Source organism: Gadus macrocephalus, chromosome 2 (genome assembly GCF_031168955.1).
Source record: "Gadus macrocephalus chromosome 2, ASM3116895v1".
Lineage (NCBI taxonomy): Eukaryota > Metazoa > Chordata > Actinopteri > Gadiformes > Gadidae > Gadus > Gadus macrocephalus.
In genome coordinates this window covers 43,658-62,500 of record NC_082383.1, presented here as the reverse complement: position 1 = coordinate 62,500, position 18,843 = coordinate 43,658, and the positions used below count along the sequence as shown (strand labels likewise).

Below are 18,843 nucleotides of genomic sequence, written 5' to 3'. Positions count from 1 at the left end.
AGCAGGGATGAACTGGGAGCCAAATAAAAACAAGACAAGGTGATCAGAACGGGGGCAGCCATGAAACGCCCACAACCCCCTGCTTCCAGACACCACCCACCATTCCCCTCCTAACCATCCAGTCAGAGTACGGAGACAGGCTGCGGCTGGGGTCCTTCAAACAAAGATCAGGTGGTCAGGCTTAGACACTCAACCAGGTGACCTGGTCACCGCTAGTGACCAGGTCAGGCTTAGACACTCAACCAGATGACCAGGTCACCGCTAGTGACCAGGTCACCGCTAGTGACCAGGTCAGGCTTAGACACTCAACCAGATGACCAGGTCACCGCTAGTGACCAGGTCACCGATAGTGACCAGGTCAGGCTTAGACACTCAACCAGGTAGCCGATATACACTCAATCAGATGGTCAGGTCTTTAGACACTCAACCAGTTGACCAGGCAACGCTAGGGAGCTGGTCACCGCTAGTGACCAGGTCGGGGTTAGACACTCCATCAGGTGGTCAGGCTTAGACACTCAACCAGGTGACCAGGTCACCGTTAGACACATCTACGATGGGGTCATGATTAGATTCTGAATCGATTCCAAACTATTCCGTTCAGTTCATAGGGTTAGGGTTAGTTTCAGTTCATAGGGTTAGGGTTAGTTTCAGTTCATAGGGTTAGGGTAAGTTTCAGTTCATAGGGTTAGGGTTAGTTTCAGTTCATAGGGTTAGGGTTAGTTTTAGTTCATAGTGACGCGTAAAGGATCCACTCCCGTCAACTGTGCACTTAAAAGGCAGAGTCGCAAATGATGGCATGAAAGCAGGTTAAATGTTCTATTGTTTTAGTTATTTTAACCAATAACCACGTAAAAACACAAAGCCAAACCTAAATAGATTTAGTTAAGATAAGAGTGACGATTCTTACATGAATCAATTAGTTTCCCGCCCTGAGTGAATACAGGTCCTGGTTGATGTCCCTAGTAACCTAACCCTAATAGTTACTATAGTACCCTAACCCTTTTAGTGAATACAGTATAGTACCCTAACCCTAGCCCTTATAGTTACTACAGTATAGTACCCTAACCCTAATAGTTACTATAGTACCATAACCCTTATAGTTACTATAGTACCCTAACCCTAACCCTTATAGTTACTATAGTACCCTAACCCTAATAGTTACTATAGTACCCTAACCCTAACCCTAATAGTTACTATAGTACCCTAACCCTTTTAGTGAATACAGTATAGTACCCTAACCCTAGCCCTTATAGTTACTACAGTATAGTACCCTAACCCTAATAGTTACTATAGTACCCTAACCCTAATAGTTACTATAGTACCATAACCCTTATAGTTACTATAGTACCCTAACCCTAACCCTTATAGTTACTACAGTATAGTACCCTAACCCTAATAGTTACTATAGTACCCTAACCCTAATAGTTACTATAGTACCCTAACCCTTATAGTTACTATAGTACCCTAACCCTAACCCTTATAGTTACTACAGTATAGTACCCTAACCCTAATAGTTACTATAGTACCCTAACCCTTATAGTTACTATAGTACCCTAACCCTAACCCTTATAGTTACTACAGTATAGTACCATAACCCTTATAGTTACTACAGTACCCTAACCCTTATAGTTACTACAGTATAGTACCCTAACCCTAGCCCTTATAGTTACTACAGTATAGTACCCTAACCCTAATAGTTACTATAGTACCCTAACCCTAATAGTTACTATAGTACCATAACCCTTATAGTTACTATAGTACCCTAACCCTAACCCTTATAGTTACTACAGTATAGTACCCTAACCCTAATAGTTACTATAGTACCATAACCCTTATAGTTACTATAGTACCCTAACCCTTATAGTTACTATAGTACCCTAACCCTATAGTTACTACAGTATAGTACCCTAACCCTAATAGTTACTATAGTACCCTAACCCTTATAGTTACTATAGTACCCTAACCCTAACCCTTATAGTTACTACAGTATAGTACCCTAACCCTAATAGTTACTATAGTACCATAACCCTTATAGTTACTATAGTACCCTAACCCTTATAGTTACTACAGTATAGTACCCTAACCCTAATAGTTACTATAGTACCCTAACCCTAATAGTTACTATAGTACCCTAACCCTTATAGTTACTATAGTACCCTAACCCTAACCCTTATAGTTACTACAGTATAGTACCATAACCCTAATAGTTACTATAGTACCCTAACCCTTATAGTTACTATAGTACCCTAACCCTAACCCTTATAGTTACTACAGTATAGTACCATAACCCTTATAGTTACTACAGTACCCTAACCCTTATAGTTACTACAGTATAGTACCATAACCCTAATAGTTACTATAGTACCCTAACCCTTATAGTTACTATAGTACCCTAACCCTAACCCTTATAGTTACTACAGTATAGTACCATAACCCTTATAGTTACTATAGTACCCTAACCCTAATAGTTACTATAGTACCCTAACCCTTATAGTTACTACAGTATAGTACCATAACCCTAATAGTTACTATAGTACCCTAACCCTAATAGTTACTATAGTACCCTAACCCTAATAGTTACTATAGTACCATAACCCTAATAGTTACTATAGTACCCTAACCCTAATAGTTACTATAGTACCCTAACCCTAATAGTTATTATAGTACCATAACCCTAATAGTTACTATAGTACCCTAACCCTAATAGTTACTATAGTACCATAACCCTAATAGTTACTATAGTACCCTAACCCTTATAGTTACTACAGTATAGTACCCTAACCCTAGTTACTATAGTACCCTAACCCTTATAGTTACTACAGTATAGTACCCTAACCCTAATAGTTACTATAGTACCCTAACCCTAATAGTTACTATAGTACCATAACCCTAATAGTTACTATAGTACCCTAACCCTTATAGTTACTATAGTATAGTACCATAACCCTAATAGTTACTATAGTACCCTAACCCTAATAGTTACTATAGTACCATAACCCTTATAGTTACTATAGTACCCTAACCCTTATAGTTACTATAGTATAGTACCATAACCCTAATAGTTACTATAGTACCCTAACCCTAATAGTTACTATAGTACCCTAACCCTAATAGTTACTATAGTACCCTAACCCTAATAGTTACTATAGTACCATAACCCTAATAGTTACTATAGTACCATAACCCTTATAGTTACTATAGTACCCTAACCCTAATAGTTACTATAGTACCCTAACCCTTATAGTTACTATAGTATAGTACCATAACCCTAATAGTTACTATAGTACCCTAACCCTAATAGTTACTATAGTACCATAACCCTAATAGTTACTATAGTACCCTAACCCTAATAGTTACTATAGTACCATAACCCTAATAGTTACTATAGTACCCTAACCCTAATAGTTACTATAGTACCATAACCCTAATAGTTACTATAGTACCCTAACCCTAATAGTTACTATAGTACCATAACCCTAATAGTTACTATAGTACCCTAACCCTAATAGTTACTATAGTACCATAACCCTAATAGTTACTATAGTACCCTAACCCTTATAGTTACTATAGTATAGTACCATAACCCTAATAGTTACTATAGTACCCTAACCCTAATAGTTACTATAGTACCCTAACCCTAATAGTTACTATAGTACCCTAACCCTAATAGTTACTATAGTACCATAACCCTAATAGTTACTATAGTACCCTAACCCTAATAGTTACTATAGTACCATAACCCTAATAGTTACTATAGTACCATAACCCTTATAGTTACTATAGTACCCTAACCCTAATAGTTACTATAGTACCCTAACCCTAATAGTTACTATAGTACCCTAACCCTTATAGTTACTATAGTATAGTACCCTAACCCTAATAGTTACTATAGTACCCTAACCCTAATAGTTACTATAGTACCATAACCCTAATAGTTACTATAGTACCCTAACCCTAATAGTTACTATAGTACCCTAACCCTATAGTTACTATAGTACCATAACCCTTATAGTTACTATAGTACCCTAACCCTAATAGTTACTATAGTACCATAACCCTAATAGTTACTATAGTACCCTAACCCTAATAGTTACTATAGTACCCTAACCCTATAGTTACTATAGTACCATAACCCTTATAGTTACTATAGTACCCTAACCCTTATAGTTACTACAGTATAGTACCCTAACCCTAGTTACTATAGTACCCTAACCCTTATAGTTACTACAGTACCCTAACCCTAATAGTTACTATAGTACCCTAACCCTATAGTTACTATAGTACCCTAACCCTTATAGTTACTACAGTATAGTACCATAACCCTAATAGTTACTATAGTACCCTAACCCTTATAGTTACTACAGTATAGTACCATAACCCTAATAGTTACTATAGTACCCTAACCCTAATAGTTACTATAGTACCCTAACCCTAATAGTTACTATAGTACCCTAACCCTTATAGTTACTACAGTATAGTACCATAACCCTAATAGTTACTATAGTACCCTAACCCTAATAGTTACTATAGTACCCTAACCCTAACCCTTATAGTTACTACAGTATAGTACCATAACCCTAATAGTTACTATAGTACCCTAACCCTAATAGTTACTATAGTACCCTAACCCTAATAGTTACTATAGTACCCTAACCCTTATAGTTACTACAGTATAGTACCATAACCCTAATAGTTACTATAGTACCCTAACCCTAATAGTTACTATAGTACCCTAACCCTTATAGTTACTATAGTATAGTACCATAACCCTTATAGTTACTATAGTACCCTAACCCTAATAGTTACTACAGTATAGTACCCTAACCCTATAGTTACTATAGTACCATAACCCTTATAGTTACTACAGTACCCTAACCCTAATAGTTACTATAGTACCCTAACCCTATAGTTACTACAGTACCCTAACCCTTATAGTTACTATAGTATAGTACCCTAACCCTAATAGTTACTATAGTACCATAACCCTTATAGTTACTATAGTACCCTAACCCTATAGTTACTACAGTACCCTAACCCTAACCCTTATAGTTACTACAGTATAGTACCATAACCCTAATAGTTACTATAGTACCCTAACCCTATAGTTACTACAGTACCCTAACCCTAACCCTTATAGTTACTACAGTATAGTACCATAACCCTAATAGTTACTATAGTACCCTAACCCTATAGTTACTACAGTACCCTAACCCTAACCCTTATAGTTACTACCCTACATCACTGTTGTTTCCATAGGGCTGGCCCTATGTTGGACCTACTGAGCTGAGCGTGTGTCCGTGTTTGACCTTAATGCGCTGCTTGCTATCCATATCATGCATTTGCATCTACTTCCCATTTTTGGAATTCATTTAGTTCGTTCATTCATGAACTTTTGCTCTAGTTAAGTTTCTCACCAGCCAGTTTGTTTGTGAATGCATACTTTATACCGGCACTGAGACCCGTTTACTCATCAAGTAGTGGTGGCTTAGTTGTAAACAGTGGGTTATAATCTGATTCTGCAACATGGCGGTTGAGAAAGCCATCATTACTCGTGATAATTAATTTATCCTCCCTTGTGACAGCAGCGTGTACCAAGCAGATAAGCTCAAATGTTTTCATATAAACCCGAAATTATTGATACGTTCACATTTTGTGTGTGGAAAATTATTTGAAGCATTTATTTTGCTGTTCTCTGTAAAATAATCCAAGCCGTTTCCAATTCTAACCTCGGTTAACCCCCACCCAAGCAGCATAACGTTCATCAATCTAAACGGAACATGTTGAGGAAAAGGTTTTGAGGTTGTCTATTTACCATTCCATGAGTCTGGATGCAGTGAGCGTGGGCGCTGGCCACGCCCTGGACAGCATCTCCCCCCGGCTCACTGAAACACACGCTGGGTCAGCTACCATGGCAACACAGGTGGAGCCAGCATCAGTACCGATATAGTCATAGGCCCCGTTATCATTTAGAACCAGTCTGCCAGCGGCCCGCATCGCTGGAGTCCTACGACGATGTGCTTCAAATGAAGTCACGTCAACATTCCACGACAATACAATATCAGAATCTTCTGGAATGCCATCATTTAAAGTTTGTTGAGGGAAGAGTTTGGAATGAAAGTGATTCGTCGATAATGTGCGTTACAGCTATATTAACTTATCATTACTGTATTTCTCTGAACCATTCGCTCTCTCGGGGTCTCTCTGAAACGTGTCAAGATGTTTACCTTCCTCTGAGATGAGATTCAGAGTTTGTTTGAGGAAAATCTGCATCCGAGTCCGATTCCCGGGTACCTGTACAGAGAGGGTTAGTTAGTAGTAAGTAGTTAGTTATATGAACACTAGAGGTGACTAAACATGTTAGGGATGGTTTCTTCATGCCAACTACAGCTAGAGGGTCCAGATGTTGAGCCTTTACTTAGGAATTCAGGGATTCATTCCATTGGCCATAAAATAACTTCTGTGCAGCAAAGTGCCAAACCTGCAAGGTAGGTCCTCTGGGTGGGGGAGACGTGGCTACGAACATGTGAGCTGTAGCTACTTACTCAGGTTAACAAACTGGCTGGACACAGCCTCAACTGGGAATTGGTTAAAGACGTCTGATTGGTCGACAGAGTTGCTGGCCAGCCCCAGTTCAGTCAAGTTGACATAAGTGGGGGTCTGAGAGATAATGACACATTCAATTATGCGTGGCATTAGATGGGGGGGGGAACGTGTGGATTTAACACGCATTTCCGGAACAGACTTACCTTTGGCGTTGTGCTTTCCCCGTTGGTCATTTGTCTTTCAAACCTGTGAAGATGGGACTCATAGTTACTGAACACAATTAAAAACATATTTATAAAAATAAATAACTTTTCTTTTTAATAATATAAAAAACATTCCACTGTCCCCAACAATGACCTCTGATAGCGGGCGAAGGTGGTGTTCATCTCATCGTTTACCGCCAGCAGCTCCTCGATCAGCTGCTCCTCGCTGAGACGAGGGACCATCTCCAGGATGCGGTCCTGCATCGCCTTGCAGACCAGGTACAGCTGCTGCTGGGACACAGAGGAACCTGAGACACAGGGCCTGAAGACCTGAGGACCAGTAGGAGGCCAGGGGCGGAGTCACAAGGGCCACTTGGTTTAGCAAAAGCTTCAGCGTGAACGTTAGCAACAGAACCCGACCCAGCAGGCTGGACCACATTCAGATATGTGGTCCGCCCAGTTGGACGGGGCGCGGTGCATCGATCGGTCTGACGGTGGAAACACAGGAACCAGTGTTGCCGCAGAACGCTGCGGTCTTACCTGAAGCCTCTCCACGTCTGTGTGAGCGGCGGTGACGGGGTCCAGCTGACTCATCATGTCGGCCATGATGGTGAGGTCGCTCTGCACCCCCCCCATGTCCGCCTTCAGCTTCTTCACCTGCGCAGAATGTAGAGTCTGAGCACAATGGACCCAGGGTGCCTGCGCTAAACCACGACAGACCTTTAGGCTAACGGCAAACGAGCCAGAGAGAGAACGACGACCAAGTAAGAAACTTTAGAGAGAGCTGAAGGCCTCAGACGGCCAGCCCGTCTCAGAGTCAACACGGTTTCATCATGCATCGAACCCGGCGTCTGAGGGACCAGGGGGCACCATCACCTGGTCGGGGCTGAAGACACGGTGATCCTGCTGGGAGGGGGGCCGGTGGGGGGGGATGGACAGAGCCCCGTTCACAGGCAAGCTCTGCTGAGCGAAAGCACAGAGTCACCACAGGAGAACCCAGACCAGACAGGAGAACCCAGACCAGACAGGAGAACCCAGACCAGACAGGAGAACCCAGACCAGACCAGACAGGAGAACCCAGACCAGACCGGATAATCCAGACTAGACAGGAGAACCCAGACCAGACAGGAGAACCCAGACCAGACAGGAGAACCCAGACTAGACAGGAGAACCCAGACCAGACAGGAGAACCCAGACCAGAAAGGAGAACCCAGACCAGACAGGAGAACCCAGACCAGACCAGACAGGAGAACCCAGACCAGACCAGACAGGAGAACCCAGACCAGACCAGACAGGAGAACCCAGACCAGACAGGAGAACCCAGACTAGACAGGAGAACCCAGACCAGACAGGAGAACCCAGACCAGACAGGAGAACCCAGACCAGACCAGACAGGAGAACCCAGACCAGACAGGAGAACCCAGACTAGACAGGAGAACCCAGACCAGACAGGAGAACCCAGACCAGACAGGAGAACCCAGACCAGACAGGAGAACCCAGACCAGACCAGACAGGAGAACCCAGACCAGACAGGAGAACCCAGACCAGACAGGAGAACCCAGACCAGACCAGACAGGAGAACCCAGACCAGACAGGAGAACCCAGACCAGACAGGAGAACCCAGACCAGACCAGACAGGAGAACCCAGACCAGACAGGAGAACCCAGACCAGACCCCCTCCCAGGATATGCGTTAAGACACCATGGGACGGAGAGCTGAGGACTTCCTCTACTTGATCATATCACCTCCAACCCATCATACAACGCTTGTAACAAACAAAACTCACAGCTGGTTCGCCGGTCTTGTAATGATTGCACGAGCCAATCACATTTTTAAGTTCTCCCCGTTCATTCTGTCCTGATCACAGTTCTGTGGCATGGGTTCAGGGTAAGGGTTCTGTGTCATGGGTTCAGGGTAAGGGTTCTGTGTAAGGGGTTCAGGGTAAGGGTTCTGTGTCAGTGGTTCAGAGTAAGGGTTCTGTGTCAGGGTTCTGTGTCAGGGTTCTGTGTCATGGGTTCTGCGTCATGGGTTCTGCGTCATGGGTTCTGCGTCATGGGTTCTGCGTCATGGGTTCTGTGTCAGGGTTCTGTGTCAGGGTTCTGTGTCAGGGTTCTGTTTCATGGGTTCTGTGTCAGGTGTCTCTAGTACGTCTCTAACAGCTAGGCTGTCTTTCCGGTCACCTTGCGCGCCTCGGGGTTGCTGGTTGAGTTCCCGTCGAGCTGCACCACGGGGAAGTCGAGGCCTTTCCTCCGCAGGTCCTCGTAGACCGACACCACCCCGGTCAGGTCGGGGGAGCTGCGGAACGCATCGGCCCACGCCTTCACCCAGAACGCCGTCGGGAAGAAAACCAGGAGGAGGCAGTGAGAAGAGAACCCAGAACCCTGTTCCCTGTCCATGCCTTAAATATCACCTCGCCTCACCTCACATGTGACTAAGGTCACATGACGCGTGGCTCACCTGGATCAGGCTGAGCACGCGGTCGTGCAGAACCAGCGGGGGGTTGTTCCTGGGGATGATGGCCCGGACCAGGACGGCCTCGATAAACTCCCGCGTGGACACCAGCACGTGGAACCTGTGGCCGCAGTTCTTCACACAGGCCTCCAGGACCTGGGGCCGACAAGGAGAGATGGAGTCGGGCCAACCACAGGGGCAGAATTATCAGCCAATCAGGGTTTACAGGGGCAGAATGATCAGCCAATCAGGGTTTACAGGGGCAGAATGATCAGCCAATCAGGGTTTACAGGCGCAGAATGATCAGCCAATCAGGGTTTACAGGAGAGGACAGCTAAACCAATCAGGTCGTACAAGAGAACAGTGATTAACCATTATTATGAGTTGAAGGAATGCTCACCGACAGTGTGTACATAACCTCCTTAAAGTTCTTGTTGCCCACAATCCGTCTCCTTACTGCTTTGACTGCGTCTCTGGGCCTGTGGATTCACACAACACTTAGCGTCCTGACCCGTTATTAATGCATCCTGCAGATCCACGATCAGCTGATGCATAATGCATAATGCAGTCCACACACACCCCTCCTCCGAGCCGTTGACCAGGTCGCAGATCTCCATGGTGAGGGCCCAGTCCTCCGACTGCAGGCTGGAGCTGGTGGCGAGCTCTGGAGAACAGACACACCACGTCACTTCATTTATTATTATATGCTCATTACATGGTAGGCAGTCATTACAATTAATTTCTAAACACATTTCAACCAATGACTGCACTTCGTGGATATCTTTTGGACGGACCAACGTCGGTCCACCTTCCTGACCCAGTTTGAATCGTGAGGATGTGTGCCACTTTCGCTCGGTCCCACTATGAAGGATTTACAGCCAATCAATTTGGGGATTACATCTCTCCGTCCCGCCCCAGAAGTGTCGCTATTGTGTCGTGAACGCGTCAGTCAAGCAATTAACCAGCGTTGAGCTGTCAATCTGCATAATTACAGCCCTGCCTCGGACGCGTTTCGGTTGTCAATGCATTAAATATCGTTTCATGGATTTAAACCCATTTCCCTAAACGCGCCCCTGGCTCCCGGGGCGTCTGGAGGATCCCGGGTAACAGGAAGGTGTTCCCCGTGCTGTGAGGGGCGTCTGTGTGCCTCCCAGGATAACAGACTGACACTAGTGCTCCATTAACGCAGTTTACCAATCCGAGTGCCAATCGGCGTGCTGAAAAGGTTTCCGATTAAAAACTCCATCTTCTCCTTCGCACCACCGACCGAAGCCGAACCGGAGCGGCCAGCGCCAGAGTCCCGTCCCGACAATAGATGCGGTTGATTCAGAGTCCGCTCACACACACACACACACACACACACACACACACACAAACGACCCGGAGCCCCAGTTCAACCGGGTTGCGTCATTCCTTAAAGGGGCAGTACCACGCACTGTGACGCTGTCATTCTTACCAGTACCAGTCCACCCAGTTAAATGGCATGTGATTGGATCAAGTGACTAATAGTGTAAATTGTTACATTATAATATAGCGAATATAAACAAATTAATGTGATGAACCAACACATTTAGTTAATTATTTGGTTTAATCCATTTTACCGCTGTAAATCGCAATAAATAGTGCGGCACGTATATATATCTGCCACACGGGGACGCTGTTTCACTTCATATCACATTGCGTTATGTTTGTAAAATATTCGGATGAAAGATAAGGGAAGGGAAAGCAATTTTCCAGTTCGTCTCAAAACATTATTTCACTCAACACTGTCTAGGCCAACAGCCTGTAAACCGAAAACTATCAACAAGTGATGACTCTGAATATGTGCTGCCCTGATGTTTGATTCAGATCCTGTGGAGATATCTCAACTCTGCATGTGGACCGGGTTTATACAGTGTCTCTTCTTTTGTATTATTGTATTTATCTATTAGTTAATTTAAAGGTCCAGGACATTGAAAGCAGCAGATACTACAGAACAATCACCATCAAAGCGTCCACAGATTTTCATATGAGAGACCGATGCAACACGAGGTTAGGGTTAGGGTTAGAGGTCTGAAAGGGGCTCTGATGGTATCTGCTTCATATCAGCTTCATTACTCCTTAACCCTAACCCTAAATCTAACCCTAACTACTAACCCTAACCACTAACCCTTATGCTAACCCTGCTGTTCTCGCTCCACTGCTTAGCCACAAGAACTCATCATCTCTAGTCTGCTGCTGTAAAGGAGGGGGTTCACAAACCAATCTGGCATCCACTCGATCAAATTGCTTTTTCCAACAAGAAATGTTATGAAGAAAAGACACGAGGAAAGCTCTGGTCTCCTACAGAAGAGCCGGACAGGATTCTGTCTCATGAGGAAATTCAGACAACTCTTAAATGACTGAAAGCCTTCTACACATTGTCCAGACTGGTTTGCTTACAATGTGTCATGTGTGTCATGACCTGTGCTCCAAGCATCTCATTCTGGGAGGAAGGATCACTTTGCCCAGTTACTTTAATCTGACATTTCAATACAGAGAGGACTACTAGTATTTATTATTTTTCTGATATTTATTTGTCAAAAATAATGAGATTATATTCTTAGATACTGAAGAAAAACTAAAACAATCCATACATCTTCAAGTTGTCCATTACTGCATAACACACAGAATATCACAGCAGATCTGAACATACATTTCATCCTCTTATATTACACAAAAACACACACACACACACACACACACACACACACACACACACACACACACACACACACACACACACACACACACACACACACACACACACACACACACACACACACCACGTTCACATGACGGAGCAGGTGAGGCCGCAGCATTCCCTGAGCAGTGCGAGGCCAGTCTTTGTGACGGAGGACTTGGGTTCCTTATCTCCAGAGGCTCGCTCTGAGTGGGGACAAACACCTGAAGAACAGAAACATGATCAAGGCATACAAGTTGGATTCTATCTGTCTATCTCAATGGTCACTTTGACTGTCATGATAAAAAATAAAGTGTGTATGACTGCAAAAGTGAATCTGGTGGAATATTAATTTGACTTCCGCTTAACCAGATTATTACATGAATAATCATGACTTTCCTTCCATTACTTTAGTTGTTTCTGGTGCACGACTCAACCGCCCAGACTCACCTTTCCTCTCCACTCTCCTGGGGAACTTGGACTGAAGGAAGTCAGCCATGTCTCTGTCCTCTTCCGTCTCCCTGCAGGACCAATTCACAGTATTACTGGGACCCGCTCGGCCTGAGGTCATTATCTGTTTTTCTTCCTCTTCTTTCTTTGTCGCTGGGTTAATTGGTCAGTTCACAATGGTGTTAATTGGTCAGTTCACAATGGTGTTGATTGGTCTCACCTCAGCCTCTCAAACTCCACATCGTCCACCAGGAAGTCGCGGGTCTCCACCATTTTGGACAACCAATCACACGACACGTCTCACAGATAATTCCTAGTTGTGTACATTTACATTTAGGGCATTTAACAGACGCTTTTATCAATCCCATGTTGAATGTGACGGCCTGTTGTTGATACCTGGCTATAGATGAAATGCAAACAATGAATAACTGAACCTCTTCACCTCCTCAAGAAGTTTCCTGAGAAGATTTCGAGAATCAAATTTATTCTTCCATATTTCCATTCTTCAAAGTTTTGCTTAACTTTTTGTACGACCGATCTTCATAGAATGAGCAGCAGCAGTTGTGAATCTGTTATTAAGAACGGTGTGTGACTGTAGTCTCTGGCAGACAGGATGTCCTTGTCTGTGGGAGGGTGCCTCAGGAAGTCCCCGCCACCTCCATCAGCACCACCTCCACCTCCACCACATCTCTGCCACCACCATCTTGCTAGCTCAGTTAGCCCTTCAGATAGGAGTGGTCAACACGTTGTCATGGTTTTCCGGCTCCATTGTTTCCGAGGAGAACAGGAAGGATGAGCCATCACGATGTAACCATGACGAGGAATGGAGAATCATTCAGTTAAATAAGGCAGCAGTTACCTCATGGGGAAAATATGTTAATAAATCAGACTGTGGAATTTAATAGAACAATGTATGTTGATATGAGTTTTCATATGACTAAACGGTGAATGAGAACATCATTATCTTACTAAGGAAATGGAGGAAGGGATATGACTATTCAGTAGCACTACCTCATGTGTAGAAACAGAGCACTGGCTCTTGTTAACTTCTTGTGAACCCTAACAGTGATCTCATTGGTTCCCTTCTCAAATGGTTGTGAGAGAGAGGGGAAACTGACAGAGCAAGACACCCTATCAGGGGCCTTCCCCAGAGCCGTCCACCGAAGACTCTTCACCAAGACCGGACTAGCTGGCCCAGGTCAGGAGGGACTCATGCAGACCCAGCCCTGACCACCTGAACCAATGTCTGGCTTCATTCCCGGGCCTTCAACACGGTCCTCTATGATGACCTCGCTGGTCCTGTTCAGCGGCTGAACCACCTGCCCCTAACCCTAACCACCTGCCCTCTGTCTGGTTCAGCCTCAGGTGGTTCAGCCTCATGGTTCCATGAGGCTGAACCACCTGCCCTCTCTCTAGTTCAGAGGCTGAACCACCTGCCTTCTGTCTGGTTCAGAGGCTGAACCACCTGCCTTCTGTCTGGTTCAGAGGCTGAACCACCTGCCCTCTGTCTGGTTCAGAGGCTGAACCACCTGCCCTCTGTCTGGTTCAGAGGCTGAACCACCTGCCTTCTGTCTGGTTCAGAGGCTGAACCACCTGCCCTCTGTCTGGTTCAGAGGCTGAACCACCTGCCCTCTGTCTGGTTCAGAGGCTGAACCACCTGCCCTCTGTCTGGTTCAGAGGCTGAACCACCTGCCCTCTGTCTGGTTCAGAGGCTGAACCACCTGCCTTCTGTCTGGTTCAGAGGCTGAACCACCTGCCTTCTGTCTGGTTCAGAGGCTGAACCACCTGCCCTCTGTCTGGTTCAGAGGCTGAACCACCTGCCCTCTGTCTGGTTCAGAGGCTGAACCACCTGCCCTCTGTCTGGTTCAGAGGCTGAACCACCTGCCCTCTGTCTGGTTCAGAGGCTGAACCACTGCCTTCTGTCTGGTTCAGAGGCTGAACCACCTGCCCTCCCTGCCCTCTGTCTGGTTCAGAGGCTGAACCACCTGCCTTCTGTCTGGTTCAGAGGCTGAACCACCTGCCCTCTGTCTGGTTCAGAGGCTGAACCACCTGCCCTCTGTCTGGTTCAGAGGCTGAACCACCTGCCCTCTGTCTGGTTCAGAGGCTGAACCACCTGCCCTCTGTCTGGTTCAGAGGCTGAACCACCTGCCCTCTGTCTGGTTCAGAGGCTGAACCACCTGCCTTCTGTCTGGTTCAGAGGCTGAACCACCTGCCCTCTGTCTGGTTCAGAGGCTGAACCACCTGCCCTCTGTCTGGTTCAGAGGCTGAACCACCTGCCCTCTGTCTGGTTCAGAGGCTGAACCACCTGCCCTCCCTGCCCTCTGTCTGGTTCAGAGGCTGAACCACCTGCCCTCTGTCTGGTTCAGAGGCTGAACCACCTGCCTTCTGTCTGGTTCAGAGGCTGAACCACCTGCCTTCTGTCTGGTTCAGAGGCTGAACCACCTGCCCTCTGTCTGGTTCAGAGGCTGAACCACCTGCCCTCTGTCTGGTTCAGAGGCTGAACCACCTGCCCTCTGTCTGGTTCAGAGGCTGAACCACCTGCCCTCTGTCTGGTTCAGAGGCTGAACCACCTGCCCTCTGTCTGGTTCAGAGGCTGAACCACCTGCCTTCTGTCTGGTTCAGAGGCTGAACCACCTGCCTTCTGTCTGGTTCAGAGGCTGAACCACCTGCCCTCTGTCTGGTTCAGAGGCTGAACCACCTGCCCTCTGTCTGGTTCAGAGGCTGAACCACCTGCCCTCTGTCTGGTTCAGAGGCTGAACCACCTGCCCTCTGTCTGGTTCAGAGGCTGAACCACTGCCTTCTGTCTGGTTCAGAGGCTGAACCACCTGCCCTCCCTGCCCTCTGTCTGGTTCAGAGGCTGAACCACCTGCCTTCTGTCTGGTTCAGAGGCTGAACCACCTGCCCTCTGTCTGGTTCAGAGGCTGAACCACCTGCCCTCTGTCTGGTTCAGAGGCTGAACCACCTGCCCTCTGTCTGGTTCAGAGGCTGAACCACCTGCCCTCTGTCTGGTTCAGAGGCTGAACCACCTGCCCTCTGTCTGGTTCAGAGGCTGAACCACCTGCCTTCTGTCTGGTTCAGAGGCTGAACCACCTGCCCTCTGTCTGGTTCAGAGGCTGAACCACCTGCCCTCTGTCTGGTTCAGAGGCTGAACCACCTGCCCTCTGTCTGGTTCAGAGGCTGAACCACCTGCCCTCCCTGCCCTCTGTCTGGTTCAGAGGCTGAACCACCTGCCCTCTGTCTGGTTCAGAGGCTGAACCACCTGCCTTCTGTCTGGTTCAGAGGCTGAACCACCTGCCTTCTGTCTGGTTCAGAGGCTGAACCACCTGCCCTCTGTCTGGTTCAGAGGCTGAACCACCTGCCCTCTGTCTGGTTCAGAGGCTGAACCACCTGCCCTCCCTGCCCTCTGTCTGGTTCAGAGGCTGAACCACCTGCCCTCTGTCTGGTTCAGAGGCTGAACCACCTGCCTTCTGTCTGGTTCAGAGGCTGAACCACCTGCCTTCTGTCTGGTTCAGAGGCTGAACCACCTGCCTTCTGTCTGGTTCAGAGGCTGAACCACCTGCCTTCTGTCTGGTTCAGAGGCTGAACCACCTGCCCTCTGTCTGGTTCAGAGGCTGAACCACCTGCCCTCTGTCTGGTTCAGAGGCTGAACCACCTGCCCTCTGTCTGGTTCAGAGGCTGAACCACCTGCCTTCTGTCTGGTTCAGAGGCTGAACCACCTGCCCTCTGTCTGGTTCAGAGGCTGAACCACCTGCCTTCTGTCTGGTTCAGAGGCTGAACCACCTGCCCTCTGTCTGGTTCAGCCTCATGGTTCCATGAGACTCAATAAAACCACAGTTTCATCAAGAAGGAAAGGGGGAAGAACTTAGGCGCTGCTGACTGCAGCTGGACCATCAGACGAACCCCCAGAGCGTTCGCCCCACCGGGGTCCTTGAAGGAAAGGAAGGAAGGAAAACAGAAAGTGGTTCACTGGGAGAGCATCATCGCTCTATTCAAATTAAATAGAGCTGTGAAAGGATGGGCTGTGTGGCTAATTATGAAAAGATCGACGATAGTATGATCAGTGTGTTGATGGTTTTCTTACACTAGGAGCCCCATCTCCTTGAATGGTTTATAAGCCTTAATATCTACTGAGTAAATAAGATGGATTAAGAGTCAGAGGTAAGGTAAGATAACCTAATGACCTTATGATCCTGGGAGAGAGGAATCAGGTGGGTGGTGCTGGAGTCTTAGGTGGTGCTGTTGAACTGTGGTGCTTACCTGTGGCTGAAGGTGCTCCAATGCTCCATGTCAGCATGCACTCATCGTGGACACGATGGTGTTGATCTTCCCCCTCTCCACCAGCTCCAATTCCTCCACCACCTCACCAGCATGGTGAAAGATCTGTTTTATCTGCTAGTCCTATATTTTCACCTCCACTACCATCTCCACCTACTATGCTCCACCACCACCACCTCCACATCTGGTGAAATACCTGCAGTAGCCTGTTGCACACGTGGGGAACCTCCGCCTTACTTGCACCTTTGCTGAAGACGGCCCAAGCATTTGGGTCTAGGTCCCTGTTGAGCGTCCATGACCCTGCAGGAGGCCACACCCTGATGGGTCCTCACAGTGGGTCCAAGGCCCGACCCACTGGACATATCCCAGAAGAAGTCTCTCCAACATCCCCTGTTATGCCTCGGTGTAGAGCAGCCCTCACAGCAACCACCAACACATCCAGGTGGTTCAGCCTCATGGTTCCATGAGGCTGAACCACCTGCCCTCTGTCTAGTTCAGAGGCTGAACCACCTGCCTTCTGTCTATAGCTAACCCTTGGCCGCAGCGCTGACGCTGACTGATCCGTTCCAGAAGTTTATTTCAGGCTTCCACGCGACGACCAGAGGCCGTCCCGGAGCCCAGCGACGCCAGACGGCGTTGACATTTGTCTGCGGAATTGTTTCACAAATATCTCTGGTTGAGGTGGCACCGAGGAAAGGGCAGAGCTCGACACAATCTAAGTGTGTAGGGAGAGCAGACCACAAATGTTAACTAAACTGTCTCTGTGGTTCACCCAGTTATTCCTGACACCAATAAGATGGCAACATACAGACTTAAGGGATTGTATTTAGCTGGGTGATTGATGCACATGAAGCAAGAGAACATGCAATACAAGGGGTCCAAACACCGATCTAAATAAAACCTGGCACTGCTGACCAAACTCTGGTAACACTGCTAACACTAACCCTAACCCTCCAACAGAGCCCCGGGCCCTGGTACTACAGCAGAGAAGACAGAGCGAGCTCTGGTCTCACATTAAGGTCTCCAGCACTAGGACTGTTCCCACAGATCAGGTCTCTCTCAGCACTGATCTAACCAACAGCTCTTAAGTCTTACCCAGCTGCTTTAAGTGAACTACATTTATCAGAGTCAAAGTGAAGTCAATGGATTTCTATTCAGTCAAATCAAACACTCCACCCTTGGCTCCAGAAGGGAGGGATTCAGCGACTTGTTGCCCACACAGCGTTCCTCTCTGCCCACAGAGGATCCAGCAGAGGGTGGGGCCTCTCTGGAGGCCCAGAGGCCTCCTCTCCCCCCACACTGCCTGTGAGGGCTGGGGGCGCGGCCCAGGGGACACTGCCTCTCTAGGGTCTGCTGAACCAGAGGTTTGGAGATGGAGGTCCAGCTGTGCTAATATGGGAGTCTAACCTGGGAACAATTATCCAAACACGTCTTCACAACAGAACCAACAAAAATAAATACTTAGAGAAATACCCCAAAACATTTATGTAAGAAATATACAGCGATCAGTCTTCAAGCTCAGCACTCCCAGACACGTTTATCCTACCCTTAGAAATGAACCATTAAGAGCTGAACTCAAAGGGCAGCATGTTTCCCCCCCCCCCCCCTATTAAAGGAGGGGGGGGGGGGGGGGTAAACATGGGGGGGTGGGGTGGGGGGGTGTTTTACAGCAGGGCTGGAGGGTGCAGAACAGGGCTAAGGGTCTACAACAGGGCTAAGGGTCTACAACAGGGCTAAGGGTCTACATCAGGGCTAAGGGTCTACAACAGAGCTAAGGGTCTACAACAGGGCTAAGGGTCTACAACAGGGCTAAGGGTCTACAACAGGGCTAAGGGTCTACAACAGGGCTAAGGGTCTACAACAGGGCTAAGGGTCTACAACAGGGCTAAGGGTCTACATCAGGGCTAAGGGTATACAACAGAGCTAAGGGTCTACAACAGGGCTAAGGGTCTACAACAGGGCTAAGGGTCTACAACAGGGCTAAGGGTCTACAACAGGGCTAAGGGTCTACAACAGGGCTAAGGGTCTACAACAGAGCTAAGGGTCTACAACAGGGCTAAGGGTCTACAACAGGGCTAAGGGTCTACAACAGGGCTAAGGGTCTACAACAGGGCTGCAGGCTGCAGTTGAACAGCAGTAGTGGAAACACCAAACCACAGAGCTATAAACAGCAGCGAGCGGCTGAGCTCTGCTTGGATCGCCGCCACGCCCTTCCTGCTG

General features: G+C 47.1%; 1 protein-coding gene across 5 annotated transcripts in view; it reads right to left on the bottom strand.

Moving 5' to 3' along the window:
• Positions 1-12,699, bottom strand: part of tom1 (target of myb1 membrane trafficking protein) — a 17,245-nt gene extending 4,546 nt beyond the window's left edge. Inside the window, exons 1-13 of one of the 5 annotated variants that reach the window (XM_060075468.1) lie at positions 12,569-12,699; positions 9,777-9,861; positions 9,598-9,676; positions 9,204-9,353; positions 8,927-9,064; positions 7,623-7,709; positions 7,287-7,403; positions 6,901-7,034; positions 6,747-6,789; positions 6,543-6,657; positions 6,225-6,291; positions 5,813-5,882; positions 101-154 (exon numbers count right to left, since the gene is read on the bottom strand). In XM_060075468.1, coding sequence (XP_059931451.1) covers positions 101-154; positions 5,813-5,882; positions 6,225-6,291; positions 6,543-6,657; positions 6,747-6,789; positions 6,901-7,034; positions 7,287-7,403; positions 7,623-7,709; positions 8,927-9,064; positions 9,204-9,353; positions 9,598-9,676; positions 9,777-9,814 — 1,092 coding nt within the window. In that variant the 5' untranslated portion in view covers positions 9,815-9,861; positions 12,569-12,699. Of the gene's footprint in view, positions 1-100; positions 155-5,812; positions 5,883-6,224; positions 6,292-6,542; positions 6,658-6,746; positions 6,790-6,900; positions 7,035-7,286; positions 7,404-7,622; positions 7,710-8,926; positions 9,065-9,203; positions 9,354-9,597; positions 9,677-9,776; positions 9,862-10,391; positions 10,605-12,568 lie in introns of those variants that run through there. The other 4 variants (XM_060075438.1, XM_060075445.1, XM_060075461.1 and 1 more) reach the window with 4 other exon arrangements.
• Positions 12,700-18,843: the final 6,144 nt, after the last annotated feature.